The sequence below is a fragment of the Cydia fagiglandana genome, chromosome 20 (genome assembly GCF_963556715.1).
Source record: "Cydia fagiglandana chromosome 20, ilCydFagi1.1, whole genome shotgun sequence".
Classification (NCBI taxonomy): Eukaryota; Metazoa; Arthropoda; class Insecta; order Lepidoptera; family Tortricidae; genus Cydia; species Cydia fagiglandana.
Window position 1 is genome coordinate 206448 of NC_085951.1, and position 18769 is coordinate 225216.

An 18769-nucleotide genomic window follows, 5' to 3' on the forward strand; every position below is an offset into this window, starting at 1 on the left:
TTTCGGTTTTCATAAAGTGAGACTTAAACAAAGAAATAATGTTATTGCAATTGCAGTTATGAATAAGAATCTCATTTTGTTCTGTCTGTTACAAGTATTTTCTGTTACAGACTAGAGATTAAAAGCCAAATGCCAGATGACTTCTTATTTTCAGCGGTTTTCTTTGTTTCTTAGTTACGAGTTGAATCGTAGTTTGTTATTTCGTATCTCCACCCCTAGCGTAAATATTCGACAGCGTGCCGGACGTGCAGCTGCGGTCAGAAATAGAATGTTACCCTTACCTGTTCCAACGTTCTTCAGCTGAATCAGCTGCAGTGTTGACAATGTCAATGTCCTTTATTAATAATGTTGTTGTCGTTGCCGCGTTGCTGTCGCAATTAGAACGTTCAGTCCATCACTCATTTAATCAAATAGATTGAAATTTATCTGTGTCTCGAAAAATAATGATATGGTATGGAACCACATGACATAGGTAATTATTTAATTTCACAAAATCTCGATATTTTATTTATTTTTCATCAATTCATTACACACCCACCTACTCATACAATGTTGTAGTATTTAATAGTAGTGACACGACAGTACTTAGCTGAGTATTTAATGTGTATAAAGATCACATTTATTATGAGCTATATCACAGTTAGGAGGGGTTGTAGGTCAAATCGTTGTATTATTCCGTTCTTCTGGTCATGTAAGTTGACATGTTATTACCTATTAGGTACCAATAATAGTAATAAAATAGTACGTATTCGGTCAAAACATAACTTTATAAAACCTACCTGAGGGCACTTAAGCTTAAGTATATTTTGTAATAACATGTATGCTAGTTTTAAGGTATTTATCTATGGGTAAATAGTTGCCTGAAAATAAATGTTTTCATTTCATTTCATTTAAGCTTTGTTTCAAATTGAATTATAACTAGTCTCTTTCAAGCTTCTAATAGGGTAAGCCGGAGTCCATTGAAACAACGTCTATTTTTTGATAACCACATGAAATATAGGTAAGTACCTATTCATTTGTATATGTATACTTACGGGTGCGCCTTGAGTTCAACCAGGTCACTTTTAGCCGATTAACGCGCGAGGAAATATCTTTTGTTATTTAGTAACGTATGTTATGGACTTATGGATCACAGACGTTACAGTATTAAGATCATACGTACAAAGTCGAGACATGACTGTGTAATTTAATGTAATGCTGAGTATAAACTGAAATAAATGTCATATACTAAGAAAAAGTGACCAAGGCCTCCAGTGCCCCAGGCTGGAATCGAACCAGCGTCCTCTGCTATCGCGGCAGGTGCCTGAGCCACTCGGCCACCGGGTCACAGAGATATTAGTCAAATTTACCAAGTATATGCACTTTTTACTGAAGGCTTGCGGCGCCCCCTAAAATAAAACAAATTAAAATATTTCCTGAAAATAATTTAATTTGTTCAAATACTTCATTGTATTAATGCTGAGTATTTGAGGGCAATGTTACACCGTTAATATTATTGTTGATTTAATATCAAACTACCCCTAAAAATTACGATATGAAAAATTTAATTGCATAGGTTTCATTTCATTCTAATGTTACTACCTATTTTTTAAAGCTAAAGTAAAGATAAATCCTTAAGTTCACTTGGGGCTCATGCAAATAAGAGTAATTGTAATTAAAAACTTAACAAGAAAGAACTATTTATCAATACATTTTTTATGGCAGACATTGTCGTCGGAAACTCGGGTCTGTTCCGACTTCCGACAGTTGAGTGTGGTGTGGTAAATAAATTTGCTAAATAAGACCAAATATTAAAATATTTTGATTTTTTCAATCTTTTTAAGAGTGTCTTAATGACCCCTGTCTACCCAAGGTAGTAAGGTATACTATATAAAAGTAGGGTTAGGGGTCCTACCCTTGACCTTTGTCTACATCAGTCTTAGCAGATCATATACGAGTTTTACGAGTCACTCAAGCTCGTCCTCATCTAATTTTACTGTCTTTATTTTAGACGATGGAAATTTTGTATTTACTTAGTAGGTATATTCTCTCAGTAATTGGTCTCGTGTAAATACTGCATCTCTGCTACTTTGTAGTAGCAAATGTACGTTATATAAAGTAGCGTGACTTGATAGCACAGCATTGTTCGCCGCGATGTTCTGGTGGGTGCTGATACCTTTGTTATGGTTCTTAACGTTCCGGTATCGTCGGAGGAGGATGTATGAACTGGCGTCGCGGGTTCCGGGCGTCAGCGAGCTACCTCTCATAGGGGCGGCCCATAAGTTCATGGGAAACACAGAGGGTGAGTACGTATCGAGAATGCTAGCTCCGATGGAGGGTATATTGAACTCGCTTTTACAAATTCTGGGATAATGCGGACTATTTACCAAGGGATGATCCATAAGTTTACTAGAAGACAGAGAGCGTACCTTACTTAGTACATGTTGTCAACACTGCTACCGCCAAAAGAGGGCTATGGGTCATCCCTTATCGGGGATGTGATTATGGGATCCTGGAAAAATTGAAGGTAATTTACGACGAAGACTCAAAAATTATGAAAATTTAAATCGTTCTGTGAAGTTGTTTTTTTATATCAGCGAATTAGGCTGAAATATAAGACATACCTTTATTTATGTATGTACCTATAAAATTTGTCACGTAAGTTATGTCAGTTACATGCTGTGTTTCCGGTCCTCTCAGGCTCTCACTCGACAAAAATATTAAACAATTTTAACTGCTTTTTTAATTCTTCATTTGCTGTTTCTTTGACACATAACAAGATGGTATCGTATTACCGTAAAACGGGGAGAATAGGTTTCGCGGGGAGAGTTGGGTTTTGAATGGGGAGAGAAGGTTTGAGAGGGGGGTGAGAAGAGATTTCAAGGCTACTGCTACAAAAATAATGTATTCCAATTTAAAATGGGGCTATAGTAAGACGCATAATAATAAAAAAATCGATCCAACAACCTTCCAAAATCACCTTTGTATGAAAAACCCTCTCACCCCAAATACGAGGCACTACGGGGTGAGGTGGGTTTTCCTCTTTATCGTCAAAGTTATGAAATGGAACTACCCAAAATAAAACACAAACTAAAATACAAACGTCCGAACCACTTATTACCATTCAGTTTTCACATGTAAAAATAAAATTTTAACGAGCATTGAAAGTCAAATTTCACCCAACTCACCCCATTTTACGGTATCAAAAAAAACCGCATTTTTAGAGCATGGCTTGGATGTTAAATTTTATTTACTTTAATTATGATTTCAGATATCATGTCTACACTAAAAGAACTGAGCTACTTTGCCATTGAAAATGGCGGTTTAATGAAATATTGGTTGGGCCCCATACTTTATTTTTGTGAGTAATGCTTTATAGTTGACTTCAAAATGTCGAAGGAGGACCTCGCTTCTCAACCCCAAAACATTTTTAGTAAAAAAAAAACGATTTAATCAAACTTACGAGTACCGATCACCTGAGAAAATAGTAGAGTATGTGTTACAAGGGATCAAATGATATATGTCTGTCAAGGGCGTACATTGAATCCTGAATGAAGCGGTGGATTTTACAGTGGAATCCTGAGCGTAATGAGGGATTCAAGTGTTATTTAACGCCCAAGACGAAATAATTTTGATATCGTGGAACACATATGTGTCGCTTAACTTCAAACTCGGGTAAATCCATTCGACCCTCTCAGCAAATAGCTACCCTATTACCTTTTCTTAGTACCAAAATCGCATAATCTGACAGATGGATTTACCTGAGTTGGAAGTTAAGCGACTCATATGCTTTTCACATCAACTATGAGGAAAATAAAAAATCTTAGTGTTGACACTACAGTGTTGCCACTTTTTAATTTCTACTCTTTTTTGTCAGACTGTACATACGATCTTCATAGTTAATTATATTAATATTTTATACTGACAATGAAATGTCGTTGAACAGGAAAGTGCCACTTTGATCCCTCCTAGCAGGGAAGAAAAATCCATTTTCTGATTAGGTGATGTGAAAAGTAATGAACCGCTAAACAGATACAAAATTAGGATCTTTTAATGAATCGTTAATCACTGTTACACTTTTCCCAAATGAAACTGTTGTGGTGTGTTTGTTTTCTGGAGCAGTTTCCGTGGACCCCGTGGACCTGGAGATGGTGATGCGGACGTGCATGGAGAAGGATGACCTGCACCGCTTCACGAGGCCGGTCATCGGCTTCGGGGCTATATTTGCTCCAGGTACTCTTACAGCTCGGCCACAACATCGAGCGACTTGCGACGGCGGGAGCGATAACCATAGGTTGGAGCGAAAGGTCCGATCGTTGTGTCACGCTCCAACCTATGGTTATCGCTCCCGCCGTCGCAAAGTCGCTCGACGTCGTGGCCGAGCCGTTATAGCATTCTATTTCATCTCAACCTTGATTTTATGCTAATGTGTAGGTATGTGGTTCGTCTAAAACGGAAGTTGTGCGAAGTATCGCTTCACTTTTATAAGAAAACGTTTTTTTTAACAATAATACCTATATAAAATTAAATCATATGTAGTATAAGTTCTGTTCCTACAATTCCCCAAACACTCGCCGTTGAAAAATTCACACCTTTTTCAGAAATCGGACTTTAGTAATTATAGCTTTTACCGTAGGTGATTGTACCACCTGAAACATATTGGTATCAATTTTAAGTACGTTTGTACGTGTATCCGTATCGCTTAAATTAAATGATTTTCCAAGAGGGCTTCCAAGAAAACTTATAATTAATTTTTGTTTTTAGTTTCAATCTGGAGGCCAAGGCGAAAGATACTGCAGCCAGCATTCAAACCGAAGAGAGTTGAGAGCTTCGTCCCCGTGTTTGCGGAGCAGAGCATGAAGCTGGCTCGCAAGCTGGGCGAGGCTGGAGGCCGCAAGGTCAAGCTGCGGCCTTACATCAGCTCCTATACCTTGGACTCCACTTGTGGTGAGTCTCCACATAGAAGAGCATGCAGATCAAGCTGAGCGAGGCCGGAGACTGCAAGTTCAAGCTGTGGTCTCACATCAGCTCCTACAACCTGGCTTCCATTTGCAGTGAGTCTCCATAGAGCAGATCATTAAGCTCGCTTGCAGAGCATTAAAAAATGACCAGAAAATGTCTACTTACATTTCAGTCACCTGTGATTATTGAATATTTATTTGCATGTTTTCTAAGTAGGTTTTAAAATGATTCGAGGCAGGTAAGCAAAATAATTATAAAAACAAATTAAAGTGCTGAAATGTCTACTTACCTACTTGTTTTGTTTAACGTAGGTATTCTTTACTAATGAGGTACTACAGTCTACTTTAAAGATATGTTTACAATTTTCACCTTATCACAAAGGGGTAAAGTGCAAAAGTGTAAACATATATTTGACGTCGACTGTACATCAATATAATTTCGCATTTCGAAAATAATCTGGTTGAAAGTTGAAGGCGGTTCGCTACTTCGTTGGCAATATCAAATGTGTAATGAATATTACGCGTAAGTAAAAGGTCTTGAATTTATATGATCGACAATTAAAATCCGTGGATGTGCAGAGACCTCACTCGGCGTGAAGATAAACAGCCAGGACGACTCCGTGTCCCCGTTCCTCGTGGAGCTGGGCCGAGTGACCCGGGTGCTTGCGGAGCGCATCTTCCGCCTTTGGCTGCATCCGGAGTGGCTGTTCCGGTGCTCACCGCAGTACCGCCAGCAGCGGACCAGCTGCGAAGTCTTGCATGGGTTCACTGATCACGTACGTTTACTGAGAATTCACTTTTGTAAGCTTAATTCTGTTGACTACAAATGAAAATACAACGATCAGTTTCAGCCCTTGACTTCGGGTTCATGGAACTATGATGATGCTTGATAAAACGACCCGACGCCCTTCTAGAAGCCTCAAACTATCTTATTGCCAAAATCGGTTCAACGGTTTCAAATAGACAGAGTTATTTTCACATTTATGGTAAGTAGGGATGGTGATAGGGAATATAGGGATATAAGAAAAAATTAAGATATGACCAAATTAAAATAGAAAAATCTGTTACATAAACATCCTGAAGCGATGTAGGGACGTGATGAACCTAAAATAAAGAGGTCTAATTACTACTCTTTACAATTTGCCAGGTGATAATGAAGAAACGCGAAGAATTAAAAGCTCAACAAAAGAGTACTAACGCGAATCGAACCATTGGTAAGTAAATACCTATGTTATACCTACTTAAAATCCAAAGCCTTATTTTATAAAGTTTCATGTTACAAAATCTTACCCAATACCACTTTGAAAATTGAAAATTGAAAACTATAACGTCTTTCAACATGACGTCAACGGTTTATGCCAGATGGCAAGTTGTTGAGGAGAAAGCCGGTGCTAAACTCCAGAGGAATCTCGAGTCTCAAGAAGGCTCTATAGCCTCCAGCCACCATGTCTGGTTTCACCACTGTCTTGACTAGTCTAAATGCTTCATGTAAGTAGATTATTACAGTAACAAACCAGTTACATCGTAACTATTTGCAATGTGATTGTAATCGCTATTTTACTCGTAACTTATGGTCAATTGACAATTACCTTTCGCGTGTACTTTATGCGACTAATACATACATGTGTAGCCATACATCAGACACGACTCGCAATCAATTCGTTATGAATTCGCTATCAAAAATACACCTTAAATTAATTATTTTTTATTTTAAACAGTAAATACAATATACTGTAACATTATAATTGACAGACTTATCAGACTACGACTCCAAATCATTCCTCGAGCTGCTGATCCACTTCTCGGGCAGCGAGGGCGGGTACAGCAATGAGGAGCTGCGGGAAGAAATCCTGACGCTGATCATCGGGAGCACCGACTTCACCGCTTCTACCATAGGATATGCTCTCGACCTCCTGGCCAAGTATCCACATGTGCAAGACAGGGTCCACGCAGAGTAAGTCCTTCTCAATCTAGTCTTGTACTATACTTATGCGTTTTCTACCGGTTATTTTGACTAGTTCGTTGTTCCATGTCATTGGCAGGCTACACACGATTCGGGGACGAGAACGAGGCCTCCACTCCAGCACTTTCTTCCATCTTCCATTATGTCTATGGCGTAACTGGCCTGCCCACTTCTGATATCTCCGAGCTAATACCCATCAGTTTTGTTTTGCTCCAGATGACTGAATCAGAATCATCAGATGACTGCTGACTGAAGATGTTTCTTTCAGTTATATCTAACTTGGCAAGTTGAAATCATTAGTGATGATTCCTTAAATATTTTTTATCACTAGCCAAGGAAAGGCAACTAGAGACTGACCAAAAAAAGTCTGCAGCGGATTTGATAGCCCCACGCACTGCAAGTGTCATTTATACGTCATAATTTCATAGAAGATTGACGTTTAAAATAACACTTTCACTGCGTGGGCTATCAAATCCGCTGCAGACTATTCTTGGTCTGACACTAATAAGGATTCCGTAAAATGCTGCTAATTGGATTTAATTATTTAGCGTATTAGGTATTTCAGTTCTATTCTATTTGTAATTTGTTTAAATATGTAAAACAGCACAACACAAACAGTTCATACATCAGCTGAAAATTATATGTGTTTGTAGACTGGACGAAATATTCGGCGACTCGGACAGGCTTCTTCAAAAAGAGGACCTGATGCGGCTGAAGTACCTGGACTGTGTGATCAAGGAGACGCTCCGGCTGTTCCCGCCGGCGCCCTTTCTCATCAGGAAGGTCGAGGAGGAAGTCACCTTGCGTAAGTTACCTATTGGGAAGAGAAGCTGGTAACCCTCATAGATTGTAGAGGATTGTGGAGTGTTTTAATGTGGAGGTACCCTAGCCTTAGGAGCTTCATATTGATGGTCATCCATTTCAAAAATTTGGGCGTAATCATGGAAACAGAGAAAGAAAGTGGTTACGAGTATTTACTAAAATTGACAAGAATCCATACATGGCACAATATTCTGGATGGCATTTTCAACTTTCCGTCATGGCGTTGCTAATCAAATTCGAATTCAGATTCTGTCAATCTGTAGTGAATCTGTCGCCGCGGATTGGTGCGGGCTATTTTGTACGAAATACTATTTATTACTGATTCTGAGTTACCAGAGACAAAATTATAGGTTCAGTTCGTGGTTCAGAATTTCCGAAGCGCTAGTAAATAGATTCAGGTTTATCACCATTGAGGTGGGTGTGTAAAATAAATGTGTGTTTTTTTTCTTGCAGCATCAGGGAACGTGCTGCCCGCCGGTAGTGGTATAGTGGCGTCCGTGTGGGGCACACAACGGAACCCCAAGTACTGGGGCCCCGACGCAGATGCATTCGACCCGGACCGCTTCCTGCCGGAGCGGGCCGCGCTGAGGCACCCCTGCGCGTTCATGGCGTTCAGCACCGGCCCAAGGAATTGCATCGGTGAGTACTGTCAAGCGTATGCTATGAAAGAGTGGAATCGATAGTGAAACTAACAAAGCTGAAGGCGATGGATACCTAGTGAAACTTACTTCTTTCCCGTGTCTCTTTATAGTTCCATGAACACGTTTTAGCCATTTAGCTGTAATATTATAATTTGTTGGTATTTTTGGAAACATCATCCGAATCATCTCTGTCACATCTCTAGAAAGGAACAATACCATCGTTACTCAGCGTTGTTCTATTTTAATTAGCTTAACTGCATATATATACAGGTGTCGTACAAAAAGAATGACAGTTACTTGTAGCTGCAGCTCTTGTTTACGTTGCTCTGATGAAATTAGTATTGTTGCAGGCTACCAGTATGCCCTGATGTCTATAAAGTCGGCGCTGTCGTCGGTGCTGCGCTTCCACCGCGTGAGGGGGAGAGTGGAGGGGGGGAACAAGCCGCACATCCGAGTCAAGATCGACGTCATGATGAAGGCGGTTAACGGACACGAGCTTACTCTTGAGAAGAGAATGCATCGAGGCGCGCAACAACAGGACTTATGAATAATTGGGAACGCAGACAGATGTTTGCAAGTTTAAAGCCATCTAGCGGTTATCCAGGGAGTTTTCAATCCTGCAGGGTGGGGCGAGGCAAAAACATACTAATCGCTTTTGTGGTCGACATATGTCTATGCAAACCTATGCAGCTCACATTTTATAAATTTTATAAAGTGTGTGTTACTATGCAGGCCATTCAAAAATCGATGATATAAAATGGCATACAAAGTGTAACAAAAATAGTGGAGATCCGTTTAAGGGCATACCTATTCGGTATAGTATTCTGATTAGGAAAAGTAGAAGAAAAGTTTTTTGACACGTTTTTTTCTAGAGGTCAGGTCATCCAAGTCGGCCAACCCTCCATCCAAAGCCAAAAATGTTTCGCGTCAAATTTTTTCTTTTCTACTTTTGCCTTTAAATGGATTCCCGCTATTTTTGTATGGTCGTCATTAAGTACTTAAGTAACTTTGTATCCTCCTTTAATATGATGCAATACTCACTGCATTGTATGTAAGTATGTACCAATAATAATATAGTATTAAAATGAGATTCGTGATATCACAGCTGCCAAATATAGAACCCATCAATTTGGAATTAAGTACAAATCAAATATTTTCAACCGTATTTTTCACGATAACCACAATAATAAAATGTTGTTTGTGCAACCCACAAACCAATAAATTCTTACATTACATTTTTACAGCTCGATCTTCCTTTTATTACACCTATTTTTCTCCGTCGCTTTGACCTGTAGCGATATATCATGAAATTTCTTCAGTTTTCGCTAAAAACCCTGAAAATGCATCTCCTGCACTTTGTTTCGGCCACAAAGGGCCGGAAAATAGCAATTTGTCGGATAGCGCTTTTGCCGGAGCCGAGTTACTTCTTAACAACGGGAACTGCATCGAAGCCCGCTTTATGAAGTAAATGAGCACATGACTTGTCCTATTTCAAGATATTTTGGAGTGTGGAGGAATTAAATTTTCAATGTGAACTTGTTAACCAAATCATTATCAGCGTGTAAGCGACATAAAGTTGCTTTTTATGCTCTAGTGCATAAAGTTAAACCATCTATTAGGACCATCATTGACTTATAAATAAAGTCAAAACGTTTAATACTAAGGGTAACATTCCATTTCCAACGACAGCTGCACTACTGTCAATTTTACTATGGAAATTGACAATGACAGCGACGCGTTCAGTACCGGTAGTGCAGCTGCGGTTAGATGGAATACCATAACTGTCACTACTGCAGCTGGCGGCTGGCACGATCCCCTCCCACGCGGCCTTGAATAACAATATATTTGATATTTCTATATTTTCCTCGCAATCGAAGTAAAAAACAGAGTATAGGTATAAGTCGGGCATAAATGCCCATTTAATGTGTATGCCCTTGTTGTATAAGTCTACTATTTTGTATCCAGAATAATTTCTTACAATTTCTTACTCATACATATTATAATAACACAAGATGCTTCGTAATTATTATCGTAAGACTTAATGCTCCTACCGCGGGCACGCTAAATTGTTTTACTGAGGGTTACAGGTCAGAATCTAATTACACATCATAATACCGATTAAAGATCATAGCGAAGCGAAGGTCGCTGAAGTCGACCGTAATTATAACATTTATAACCTTAGCCTACCATACCTACAGCCTACAGTAAGATACTGAATTTAAATTCTGTTAAGTCAGAAATCCATGTTTGTATTCTGACCGCGATCTGGCCATCGTTATCTTAACACCTTCGCTGCGACAATTAGGTTTACTCGTAATTAACCATACTTCTTGTAGAAGCAGTGGTGGCCGAGTGGATATGACGTCTGACTTTCAATCCGAAGGTCGCGGGTTCAAATCCTGGCTCGTACCAATGAGTTTTTCGGAACTTATGTATGAAATATCATTTGATATTTACCACTAGCTTTTCAGTGAAGGAAAACATCGTGAGGAAACCTGCATACATCTGCGAAGAAATTCATAGGTGTATGTGTAGTCCCCAATCCGCATTGGGCTAGCGTGGGGACTATAGCCCAAGCCCTCTCGCGCATGAGAGGAGGCCTGTGCTCAGCAGTGGGACGGAAATAGGCTGAAATGATGATGCTGAACCATACTTTGTAAAAGTTTTTAGACCCCCTACCGCAGTGAACGTATATAATGAATAGCTATTCATATACCTAATCGGTTGGCTTATGGCGCGCGGGATGGCAATGAGTTGGCCGGGTGTCGGTTTTTCGGCTTGGGCAAGCGATGGCGGTACGCATCTACACGTGGCCCAATCCACAGTGCGTGCTCGAACGTGGTCGAGTGCGGAGGTTTGTGCTCAGTATCAATTTTGGTTTATTTTTTAAAATTAAAATGACGAGTATGTGGCCTCGTTATGGAAGTAATGAAGGAATAGGAAATTTACGCAGACAGTACATATACAATTTAAATAAATAAATATAACAATACATACTTATTTACTTATAGTTAAATAAATGAATATTAGATACATATCTAATATATATAGTAAGTAGGTACTACCTACACTGCACAATTTGCACAGCTATGTTGGTAAGCTGGTAACAAAATTAAATAAAAATTATAATATGCTCTAAAATAATTTAAGCAAATTTGAAAGATAAGATAAATTTAAGGAAGACTATTTGACCCTATGGCTGGCTCATTCCTAGGCCAAAGAATAGGTATAGCTATTCAGCGTGGGAATGTAGCCAGCCTTATGGGCACCCTTCCGCAGGGGACAGATCTGGGGGACCTAAGATAAGTGGGTAAGTTTTATTTATTTATTTTATTAGTTTTAATTTATTTAGTTTATACTTAATTTTAATAATAATTTATCAGTTTTGTTATTGAATAAATCTATTTATTTATTATAGCAAACTATAAGGTAACATGAAATTTAAAAAGATATTAAATTAATTTAATTCTTTAAAAAAATCTAACATTAATTTATTTTCGGGAAGTAGAGAACAAAAAACTCTTGCAGTTTCTACGACATTTTTTTAAATTACTTGATGATAATTAATGGTACGTGGCGTATCTTAGATAAATTGCTGCAACGGCTAATGCTTCCACGTCCACCTTGGAAACCGGTTAGATTACAATTGAATGTCGCCATCGTGTAGATGCGTTCCAACCACCACAAGGTCATCTCGCTGGCGCAGCGTTCGGCTATCGTGTAGAGGAGCCATTAGCTGCGGCATCGGGTCCTAACTAAATGCTTAATTGCCGCAGCGAAAGTGTTAATGGTGTGTTTCTTATTATATTTGGAGTGTGAAATGTAATATGCTCACATGATTCAGCCTAGTTGCACAGATAAGAAATGTTCATTTTGAAACATTACTTCGTCAATACCCCATTATTCAGGGAGGAAAATGGGGTCTACGTTTGTATGACTTTCACCTTGACTCTATATGAGAAGTCTATAGTATTTAGTTATCTATGATTAAGTCAACTCCATCACTCGCGCAGGTGCTCTGTTACCGAGACCCGGTCTCTAGAAGAGAGGTAATTTTGAGCGAAACTTCAAAGAAAACACTTCTTTGTCTCTATCTTATATTTTTAACCGACTTCCAAATCTCAAAGAAGGAGGTTATCAATTCGGTTGTACTCGTATGTTTTTTTTTTTTTATTTTTTTTTTATGGTTGTTACTCCATATTAGGGAATGCAATCCCGCATGAGGAACTCAATCCCGGTATTCCGCGGGATTGCCATTTTAAGTCCCGCGGGATCCCGGTATTTGCGGGATCCCGCAAGTTAGTATACAATTTTACGAATTAGTACTAAATTTGAAGGTTGAAAACAAAAAGTAAACTAAAATTAGAAGTAGTACATTTTGTATTAAAAGAATATGGTATAATGACAGTAATCAAGAATTTAAGAACGTGTGTAAAGACTTAATTAACGCGATTTCGTAAGTCCTGTACCACTCGTGGCACACACAATGTTTTTCATCACACCTGTGAGGAAAAAAGAAGGAAAACAATAGAAAATCTGCCTAATTTCGGACGTACCTACATAACAAAATTCCCTGGGTACAAATTTAAGATTTACGGACCGCGTCGCCTACGTAAAATAACACCTTTTACGAGCAAGTGTCATAAAATAAATAGACAAATTTGGGCAAAATGCTCTTCCGTGTCATTACCCCTTTCCTCCATAGATGCATTTAAGCTCCGTGAAGAATTTTCGCCAGTAGGTACGTGCCCGAGCCTGTGTTCCTTGTAGTAACACGTAAGAACCACGTCGCTCTTCGATCCCGCAAATCCCGCGGGATCCCGCTTAATTTACGAGCGGGATTAATCCCGCAAATTGCATGCGGGATCCCGGTATTTCGGGATCCTGGTATCCCGGTATTGCATTCCCTACTCCATATCTCCGTCATTACTAGATCGATTTTGAAAATTCTTTTTTTGATTGAATGTATATGCATACAGATTGGTCCCGTTTTTGTCAAAACCCAGTTCTGATGATGGGATCCATGAGGAATCGAGGGAACTCCTCAAATCTTAAAGGCATACATATAGTGATTTTTGGGTTTTTATCAACAAATCAAGCATATACACCCAAAAAAGTGATTTTTGATGAAGTGGAACTGCTGATGATGATCAGAACGGAACTCTTTAACGACGCATAGTTCACGGTTGGCGATTTGTCCTCTTCGTTATGTTTGTTAAGCAAGTTAAGTTTTTAAGCCACATTTTTGTCAAGCTCGAGTTCTGATGATGGGATCCATGAGGAATCAAGGGAACTCCTCAAATCTTAAAGGCATGCGTATAGAGATTTTTGTATATACATTAGAAAATCAAGCATTTTCATTAAAAACTGTTGCATTTGATGAAGTGGAACTGCTGATGATGATCAGAACAGAACTCTTAAACGACGCATAGTTCAGGTTTGGCAATTTTTCCTTTTCGTTATGTTCGTTAAGCAAGTTAAGTTTTTAAGCCACATTTTTGTCAAGCTCGAGTTCTGATGATGGGATCCATAAGGAATCGAGGGAACTCCTCAAATATTAAAGGCATATGTATAGATTTTTTTTTGTATTTTCATCATAAAATCAAGCATTTACATTAAAAACTGTCGCATTTGATGAAGTGGAACTGCTGATGATGACCAGAACAGAACTCTTCAATGACGCATGGTACACGTTTGGTGATTACGAATTTCGATTTTGACTTGGACTGGGACCCGGACTCGGACTCATACCCGGATCCGGTTCGGACCCGGATCCGGTTTGGACCCGGACCTGGACTCGGACCCGGATTCGGACTCGGACTCGGAACCGGACTCGGACCCGGACTCGGACCCGGTCTCGGACCCGGACACGGACCCGGACTCGGACCCGGACTCGGACCCGGACCCGGACTCGGACCCGGACTCGGACCCGGACTTTGATCCAGAAAACCACTATGATACCTTAACTAAATAAACAACTATGATTACCTACCATAAAATTAATGTAGGTATAAAGTACGATGATGCCAATCTTACTAGCCCCTCCCGCTTAAACCCCCGTACACCGCACGGCATGCGCCATTAAGTGGGTTAGGTTAGGTTTGAACTGCGATCCTCACAGAACCGAACAAGGATTAGGTTAGGTTAGAACTGCGAGCCTTACAGAAACGAAATGCTACTTGAAAAGTGGGTTTGATTAGGTTCGAACTGCGATCCGCACAGAACCGAACTGCTATCTGAGGAGTGGGTTAGGTTAGGGTAGAACTACGACCCTCATGGCTCCTCTTCACGATGGGCCAACGCCGGCCACTCCAAGGGACGCATTTATGCGTTAGAGGGAGCAAGTGATATTGCTATCTCATTCTACCGCATGGCTGCGTCCCTTGGAGTGGCCGGCGTTGGCCCATCTTGTAGAGGCGCCATTATACAGAAGCGAAATGCTAGTAGAAAAGTGGGTGGTTTTACCTCCTTTTCTACCATCTACAGTAATCTTTCATCGGCCCCCATGGAAGTCGGTTTTTTTTTCTTAAAAATTATCTTTGAAAGTTACAACTTGCACTTGCCGCTGAAACTTTACATATATTTTGGTTTTCATAAAGTGAGACTTAAACAAAGAAATAATGATTACAACTGCAGTTATGAATAAAAATCTCATTTTGTTCTGTCTGTTACATACAAGTATTTTAAAAGAGATTAAAAGCCAAATGCAGATAGATAACATCTTATTTTCAGCTGTTTTGTTTGTTTCTTAGTTACGAGTAGAATGGTAGCTGGTTATTTCGTATCTGTACCCCTAGTGTACTCGTAAATATTCAACAGCGTGACGGACGTTACGCGTCTGCGTTAAATCTCATTTGGGATCCTATCTCGTCGCATAATAATTGATTGTCATAATGTAATGTTACGCATAAAACTCTTTTCGCATATTTTTTCTCCAGCTGAAACAGAAGGTAATTTCGAAAATGTTTTGCATAGGTTGTGTATAACAGGGTAGGTTAGGTTAGGTTTGTGTTATAATTTCTCAGAAATGTTAATATTTCCAGCACAATAACAATTATGCGAAATGAGTTTTATGCGTAACATTACGTATACATTAGGACAATCAATTATTAGGCCACCCAATATGGACCCGTCTCATTTTGCATATGATTTTGAACAGCGCGCCAAGCGGGACGTTTTGGAAACTCAAAATTCCATACAAAATGACACATCGCAAACGCGTATGTCTGTCACACTTTTGAACGACACTAGGGGTTCCTGTATTGATATGATGGTTTAATTTGATTTGACGTTAAAAAGTGCAAGGACAAGTGAAACTTACTGAAAGTCAATGTCAATAAACATTATAATAAATTTTACAATAAATCCAACTAAATTATTATTCGGTGTACTTACTTTTAGGTAATGAATGAATAGAATGACTAGAGTCAATGTCAGATATTAACAGTTGAAATAAGAAATGAGTGACGTTTGTCGCCGCATTGCTGCCGCGATGATGACGTTCCATGTGTCACTCATTTTATCAGCAGCAGAAATGTCGCAACAGTAATCTGCAGTTGCCACCCGATCGTCACCTTAACCTGTTACCAACATTCCATTTCTGACCGCAGCTGCACTACTGATACTGAATGCGTCGTTGTAATTGTCAATTTTCATAGTAAAATGAACAGTGGTGCAGCTGTCGTTGGAAATGGACTGTCACCTTTACTGTTGCAAAGTTCCTCAGCTGCAGCGTTGACAATGTCAATGTCCTTTATTTAATTATGTTGTTGTCGTTGCCGCATTGCTGTCGCAATTAGAACCTTCAGTCCGTCACTCATTTAATCAGAGATTGAAATTTGTCTGTGTCTTGAAAAATATTGTTATGGTATGGAACCCTTGAGGCGCGCGTTTGATTCGCACTTGGCCAATTTTTATAATAATAACGACACGTGGATAACATAATTATGATTGTATCACACTACATTTTACAGACATATGTACCTACGTATTATATTTCGTTTTTTCCTCAGTTATACACGGTGTTTTTACTGATAACTATACGTTTTAAACTTCGGCGTATGGCTGAGTAAATAATAATGTTTAAAGAAACTAAATGGAAAGTAGTTCTTATAACGGTGTCTTTGAGAAATCAACCTAATTTAAGCTCAGCAATGCTCCCGTCAAATTAACGGAATTAAAAAACACGGTGTATTTAATTGTACGAATACAATGTTGTAGTAGGTATTTAATAGTCGTGACACGACAGTACGTAGCTGAGTAATTAATGTGTTTAAAAACAACAATCATGAGTTATATCGCAGCTGGGAGGGTTTGTGGGTCAAATCGTTTTATTTGATATACTAACTCTGCCTGCGGTTTCGTCTTGCGTGTATAATTCTGTTTTTCTAGTCATGTAAGTTGACATGTTATTACCTATTAGGTACCAATAAATTGTGAGTAGGTATGAGTTACGTATTCGGTCATAGTCAGATGAATTTCAGAAAAAAATAACTTTCTAAAACCTAGGTACCTGATGGCGCATAAGCTTTGTTTCAATACCTAGTTTCTTTCAAGCTTATAAATAGGGTAAGCGGGGATCAGTTGAGCAAAGGTCTGTTTTTTGATAACCACATGAAATATATAGGTATTCATTTGTATATACTTACGGGTGCGTCTTGAGTTCAACCGGCTCACTTTTAGCCGACCGACGCGAGAGGAATTAAAATCAGACTTTTTTTTTTGTTTTCTTGTGTTCAAAGTATCGTTACGAGTTTATAGATTATGTTTGGTCTTATTAGTAAAAATTCAATCGCCATAGTATCAAAGTATTACCTACTTACTGAAATATGTTTTCTTATCGAGATAAGTAAGGTATAAAGTCAATTCAATACTTTATTTCCAAGAATATGAATATACTCGAGCCTGAGGAAGGACCCCCGACGGGCCCGAAACATGTCGCCAATAGCGACTAAAAATTCAAGTGAGTGAAACCGTTGTCGTATAAACAATTTAAAATATGGTACATACAATATTGGTTAGTAAAAGGTGTTAGGTCAGCATATTCTGCCGGCATGCATCGGCGTAGAAATATTTACATAGCTATGTACATGAGGAGTAAAATTAAATATTAAAATTAAAATTCAGTCAGTATAAGATAAGCAAAATTAATTAACAATTTATAATAAATGTCATTTAAAAAATTCATCTACAGAGTAAAAACATTTTCCAAGTAACCACTGAAACATTATTTTTTTTCAAATTTACATATCGGTAGAGTTTTGAGGTCATCTGGCACTCTATTAAATATTTTTACAGCCATATTACAGACATTTGACTGGGACACTTTCAGCTTCTGCGCAGGTTGATGTAGCTGCAGTGGCTTCCTGCTAGGCCTTTGCTTATTGACCACTTCACCGTGAAGTGGAAAAAGCTGAGGCTGTTTTTTGACAAATTTAGTAATTTCTAAAATGTACTGACAAGGCAATGGTAGAATTTTAAGTTCTTGAAATATTGGTTTACAGTGGGCGAGATATTCACTTCCGCTTACAGCTCTGATGCAAGCTTTTTGGGTCACAAATGCTCTTTGGATATCCGTACCGGGTAATATCCCAAATGATAAGCCCGTAATGCAAGATTGAGGCGACATAACCATGATAGGCCGACATTGCAGCTTCTCTTCATGCTATAGATCTAAGCCGCCGCAATGCAAAAACAAATCTATCCAATCTGGAACACACATTTTCAACGTGTGCTTTCCAATTTAAATTTTCATCTAGAGTAATACCAAGAAACGTGGTTGAATCAACAAGTTCTACATTAGAATTGTTACAGTTAACATTAAGGTTAGTATTAGTAGAGTTACGAGTTTTAAACTTAATATGTAATTTTAGTCTTAGCCAAATTTAATTTAAGACAATTATTTTCCAACCATCTAGTCGTATTATGCAGTTCATTAATTGCTTCGTTTTCTAGGTCACTATTATTGCTAGACTTTATGATCAATAGTCAAGTCATGACTATGTAAATTAATGTAATGTTGAGTGTTTTAGGGCACTGTTACACCGTTAATATTATTGTTGATTTAATATCTAGGTACTTATCCTTAAAAAGTACGATGTCAACAATTTAATTACATGGGTTTCATTTCATTCTAATGTTACTATTTTTGAAGGCTAAAGTAAAGATAAATCCTTAAGTTCACTTGGGTCTCATGTGAATAAGAGCGATTAGAATTAAAAATTTGACAAGAAAACACTATTTATCAATACAATTTTTGTGGCAGGCATCTGTTCTGACAGCTGAGCGTGGTAAATTAATTTGCTAAATCAGACCAAATAATAAAATATTCTGATTTATTCAAGGTTTTTTTAGGAGTGTCTCAATTTACCCCTGTCTACCCTAGGTTACTATAAAGGTAGGGT

General features: G+C 38.6%; 1 protein-coding gene across 1 annotated transcript; it reads left to right on the plus strand.

Moving 5' to 3' along the window:
• The first annotated feature begins 2089 nt into the window (after positions 1-2089).
• LOC134674933 (cytochrome P450 4c3-like) lies at positions 2090-9191 on the plus strand. Its single transcript, XM_063533091.1, has 10 exons — positions 2090-2281; positions 3251-3340; positions 4102-4212; positions 4744-4926; positions 5520-5716; positions 6088-6154; positions 6693-6894; positions 7557-7708; positions 8179-8364; positions 8717-9191. Exons 1-10 carry the CDS (start codon positions 2134-2136, stop codon positions 8911-8913), a joined length of 1533 nt encoding a protein of 510 aa, XP_063389161.1. The 5' UTR covers positions 2090-2133; the 3' UTR covers positions 8914-9191.
• The last annotated feature ends 9578 nt before the right edge of the window (positions 9192-18769 follow it).

What these genes read in the sequence shown, in the direction of transcription:
- LOC134674933 (XM_063533091.1), top strand. Translation starts at nt 2,134, where the DNA reads ATGTTCTGGTGGGTGCTGATACCTTTGTTATGGTTCTTAACGTTCCGG. An exon ending in CGGGGCTATATTTGCTCCAG is followed by an intron (nt 4,213 to 4,743) that starts GTACTCTTACAG and finishes TTTTGTTTTTAG; the next exon opens with TTTCAATCTGGAGGCCAAGG. An exon ending in TAACGCGAATCGAACCATTG is followed by an intron (nt 6,155 to 6,692) that starts GTAAGTAAATAC and finishes TATAATTGACAG; the next exon opens with ACTTATCAGACTACGACTCC.